The sequence below is a fragment of the Sycon ciliatum genome, chromosome 2 (assembly GCF_964019385.1).
Source record: "Sycon ciliatum chromosome 2, ocSycCili1.1, whole genome shotgun sequence".
Classification (NCBI taxonomy): domain Eukaryota; kingdom Metazoa; phylum Porifera; class Calcarea; order Leucosolenida; family Sycettidae; genus Sycon; species Sycon ciliatum.
The window spans coordinates 23,217,592-23,222,507 of record NC_088644.1 but is presented as its reverse complement, the minus strand read 5'-3'; the positions used below and the strand labels follow the sequence as shown (position 1 = coordinate 23,222,507).

The window sequence follows — 4,916 nt, the reverse complement described above, 5'->3', positions numbered from 1 at the left end:
ATGGGACACACGCTACTCGCACTGATTGCAAATGTCAATACGCCCTTGTGATCTCGAGCGTCCGTAGCACCAACGGCATCTGCATTCAGTCACCTTGGCAGCTGACATGACGGAACACAACACCCGTACAGTATCATGCAGCAGGACTGGGCATGCAGGACAAAACAGAACCTTAGGACACTGTCCAGACACATCACTATCCAATGTTAACTTCTGGAATGAATTACTGCACCGAGATTAATAGAACAGTCGAGGAAACTCACCAGCAGAATTGCTCACCATGCAAACACCTCCAGATACAAACAACATTGACACACACATGCACATGCACACACACACACACACACACACACACACACACACACACACACACACACACACACGCACACACACTCACACACACACATGCCCACATACCCATACCCATATGCCCATTTCTAGACTTTGCGATGAACTTGACCATCTGGTCATCATCTAAACAAAGCCTTTGGATCATGGCTAATGGCGTCATGTGTTCACCAAATAGTGGATTGCTTCATTCCTCACTGGTAGAATATCTGCAGCAACTTGTAACAATGCTTCCATGCAGAGGGTTGGGTAGGTAATAGTACCAACGGATATGGCAGTGTGTTTGCCAACTCAAATAGAACATTTGACATAATTATAAATCAAGCCGAAGAAGTTGCATCCCGATATCCGAAGGTTTTTCGGATCAGGAAGACCATCACCTAACAATAATAATTAATAGCACACTTTTCTTGTCTGACTTATCGAAGAGGCAACGGAGGCCGCAAGAACATCTGACACCGCTCTCTTGCTTATAACGGCAGAATAGACTAAGAGCTCATTCACAATGAGACGAACAACTGACGTCATTTGCCACTTTGCGAACGACACTATTTGAACGTAAATACAGTCCAGCTGCATGAACGAGGTCATTGTCTTGTCATCTACGGTTTTCCCGGGCGTTGGCATGCTGCTTGTGGCGGGAGCAGAACACAGTGTTATTGGCCCTGGCAATAGAAAACCAAGTCTTGCATGTAGAGCAGCGGCGTTTACCTTTCCTACAAGGCGGACTTCGTGATACCGAGCGTTGCCGTTCCGGAGAGGATGCAGAGCTTGACCACCTGTCCAATACTCGTTCTGATGCTTGGCCGGGCCGGTTGAGGCGGTATCCATTCCGGGACTGTGAAGTTAGGCGGCGATACCGGTCCTCCACGTCATCAACTTCAATGTCAGACGAGGCAGAGCTACCATACGCATCAGAGGACATGCATTTGCTGACTTCCTGAAGAGCCTCATGTGCCTTGGCGACGTCTCCTCCACAACTTGTTAGATACATGAATGCTATGCGGTGGTCTACGTTGGGATTTTGATCTAATAGCTGCACCAGGCCACATGCGGTAGCTGAAGTCTTTGTGTTTACGTTCCATGGCAGATCTGCATTGCTAGCCGGCCGGTCTGGCAGTTCTGGCTGCGGCGTATCGTCATGCGCGTCGGACTCGAGGTCTTCGCACACCTGTTCCGGGGCCTGCTGCTCTGCGGCTTTCATTTCCGCTTGGTATTGACTGGGCTGCAGGGGTGGGGGCGATGTGTAGGGATGCTCTTCCACGCGGCCGTCTTCAGCACGTCGAACGGGTGATAACCCGCTTGAAGATGCCGTACGATGGTGAGGACTCCGGTCTCGAGCATGACGCATACCCACATCATACAGATCTACAGGTGGCCAGACAGAAATAGCAGGATGATGCTGATCATGGAAAATGAACGACGGGCATTATCTCAACACCATCAAAACAAATGTTTCTGCCGCTAGAATCTTATCCAATTGCGTGCACGACAATTATTACGTTTCATTCTCTTCATTATTCACTTTAAACCTGTTTCAATCATGCTTCCAATACAAACACCCAGTTGGATTTGAGACTCTTCTCCTTAAAATTGTGAATGGTGCCACTCAGGTACCATTTGGCTGTTCAATAATGAAACAATCTCTCCTTCCTCTTCTCCTCCATGTGCGCTCAACCGACACGTTGCTACCCTCGGTAGTCATTACACACGCCAATACTTGCTAACAACGAAGTGGATACGGGTACAAGTATTGTTACTGATTACTCTGCTGGCATGACTGACAGTATGATCTCCTGAGTCAAGGGGCAAGAGTACTTTGAAAAGCCAGTTTGAAGAAGTAGCAGGAGAGCAAGCCTGCTCTGAAAGGCATTCTCATTTACAGACTCTCTGAGATCATTGTGAATACAAACATTCAGATAGAAAGATGCTCTCAGTAACTCGCCATGGCTAAATTGGGTGCATCGTTGGATATTACCCGCCCTGGGCATGAACACAGCCATCCGAATGGTGATGGTTTTTTGGTCCTAAGAACTGCTCATTTCTCAGTCATATTGTGCAGTACCTGCATTGGCTTACAAGCTTTTGAGACGGAGACTCATTTAAAGCGAGGACATGCTAAAGTGGTGCCATTGGTAAGCACACTCTTGTCATTCTAATACAGCTTACCTCGGCTTTCAACCAGGCTTGATGACCGCTGCCTCTGCTCTGATAGCATTGTGTGATCGGCTGGTGGGTCATCCAGATCTGCAGCCCGGCCATGATGTGGATTATGTTGGCCAGGTCGTGAGTTACCCACTAGGGGCACAGCTGCGTAAGACGGCCTGGAGTAACTATCTTGCTGAGGCGGGTACTCACCCATGTTGTACGGTCGGCCAGGCTTCACTTGCGGTGGTGAATGGTGGTGTGCCGCACCCGGCGATATGGATTGCATCGGGCCGGGACCAGGCGGCATACGACTGGCTCCTTCGCTTGCCAATGCATACCCCTCCCTGTAATGCTGCGGCAGGGGATACGGGTGTTGAGGATGTTGCGGACGGTGTGGCAGAGATGGCGGCGGCTGTGGAGGACGTTGGATAAATCTGGTGTAGTCTGAAGTCGGAGGTCCTGGCACCATCTCTCTGTGCATTGCCAGTGGTGGGTCAGGCGGTATCAATCTGTCCGGCTTCATCCTATAGCGTGATAAGTCTGGCACTTGGGGAGAAAAATGGGGCATGAATTTGTTCGCATGATCCAAGACATAGCCTCGGGGACCTTTATAGATCCCACCTTGCCGATCTGCTCGCCTTCTCTTGTTGTAGAGCGCGTGGCGCTCATTCTCTTTCTGGATAGCCTCGCATTTCATGCACTTGCAGTCTTTCCATGGGCAGTTACCGCGATGCGTGGCAGTGGATAGCTCTTCTGTGCCGTGGGTTCGGCAACGCTGGCACGTCCGGGGCTTCTTTTTGGTGCTGATCTTATTCACCGGCGGCTCCATCTTCTTTGTTCCCGCAACTGCTGGTCATGTGTTGACGGCTCTCAGTATGTGCGAGGGAGCTTATTCTCAAGCCATTGCATTGCACTTCCCACTAAGTCTCACAGAGGTGCACTTTGCCTATGGCTTGGTCAGAACTGCACTAGTGTGTGTAAGCAGGCAGAACTTGAAATAATACTGCTACCATGAAGTCAAGGGTAACAAGTCTGATCTATTGTACACTTACAATGCCATCCAAAACTGCAAGTCGCAGAGGCTGTGATTACCAAACATACGGGTGAAGCAGTGTCGTGGACGGTACTGCGACGGCTGTTCATTCACACGAAAGAAGCTGACAGATATCGCCAAATAATTGCTTGATCAACCAACCACATCCAGCAGTCCAACACAAATTAAATGGGACGGAGAGCTGGGTGATTCCGATAGATTCAAGATCGAGAGTCTGGCAATTACCAGAATACGTGGCGGGCGGTCTTCACTAGTCTACTCAGTAACTCTTATTTGTTGATCTCGAATAGATGCTGCTTTTCTGTTTGGTGTGAACAGCGGATGCAACGCCGTCGGCTCCGGGGCCGACTTCACCTGTTCGGAGTTTGATCTTGCCCGAGCAAAGCCCTTGGCTTCACGGGACCACGCGCGCGTGTATCAAGCACTTTGCGATTACCGGTATCTAGATTCAAGGCAGCTTGGTGCCGTGTATTCCTGCCAATCCTGGTGGCTCCGGGCATGTCGCTTGTCAAAATCGATATCCCATCGAGCGCGACCATAAACTATGACATCTTGTCTTTTACCAAGGCATTTTGATATCCATCTTGAAGTCTCGTGGACGGTGGAATTGCGGGCCTGTGCGAGTGAAGGCTGCAGAAATTGGCAGTACTCCAGACCTAGCTAGCCATAAACTGGAGGTTCAAAGCGAGCGCGCGGTTCCCAGACGTGTGCTGAAGCATGTAAACTGGCGGAGAGCGTGACTAGTGAGAAAGGTCTAGTAATAGTACGATCGACCACGACTGTACGAGTGACTCGTCGAAGATTCCAGGAATCATTCGAGGGACACCATGCATGTAAGCGGAGCTGGGACGTCCGAGTCCCCTGGTTCTACACATTTTCAATCTGACATGTACGCGTGGGACTAGATTATTGGTATGGATAGGAGTCGAGTGAGCACGACTGCGACTAGTCGACTGGCTCTGTCTAGACTACAGCAGCAGAGACCGATCTTCCTAACTCAGTCACTGTACTGCCATGACTACACGTACATGTACGTAACTCCGCGATCCGGCGTTGAACCGCTGAGTCCGTGCATAACACACCTTCATAAGCCCCTATCGTCAGTACGTCTCGACTGCAGACTGCAGTTGAAACAAAATTCTTGAACGACCGTTCTTCTTCTACACTTTAGTTTACTAGTACATTGTACATCCAAGTAGTTATTAATTAGTTTACCAGGACTGGGACTGGGGCAGGACGGCAGGAGCAGGACATCTGAACTACAAGGTGGCTCAATATTTTTGTACATGAAAAATAGGGAACTGCGTATGCTTTGCTACGGCTCTCACCCAACCCCCCGCCGTACTCCGGCACCAGACAGCAGTCC

The 4,916-nt window shown here is 49.8% G+C and overlaps 1 protein-coding gene across 1 annotated transcript; it reads right to left on the bottom strand.

The window, feature by feature from the left end:
* Positions 1-492: 492 nt before the first annotated feature.
* On the bottom strand, positions 493-4,248 carry LOC135809278 (doublesex- and mab-3-related transcription factor B1-like). Its single transcript, XM_065322593.1, has 2 exons — positions 2,518-4,248; positions 493-1,716 (listed from the first exon to the last, which is right to left on the bottom strand). The coding sequence occupies exons 1-2, from the start codon at positions 3,323-3,325 to the stop codon at positions 947-949; spliced, it is 1,578 nt and encodes a 525-aa protein (XP_065178665.1). The 5' UTR covers positions 3,326-4,248; the 3' UTR covers positions 493-946.
* Positions 4,249-4,916: the final 668 nt, after the last annotated feature.

What these genes read in the sequence shown, in the direction of transcription:
- LOC135809278 (XM_065322593.1), bottom strand. Translation starts at nt 3,325, where the DNA reads ATGGAGCCGCCGGTGAATAAGATCAGCACCAAAAAGAAGCCCCGGACG. An exon ending in AAGCCTGGTTGAAAGCCGAG is followed by an intron (nt 1,717 to 2,517) that starts GTAAGCTGTATT and finishes GGCCACCTGTAG; the next exon opens with ATCTGTATGATGTGGGTATG.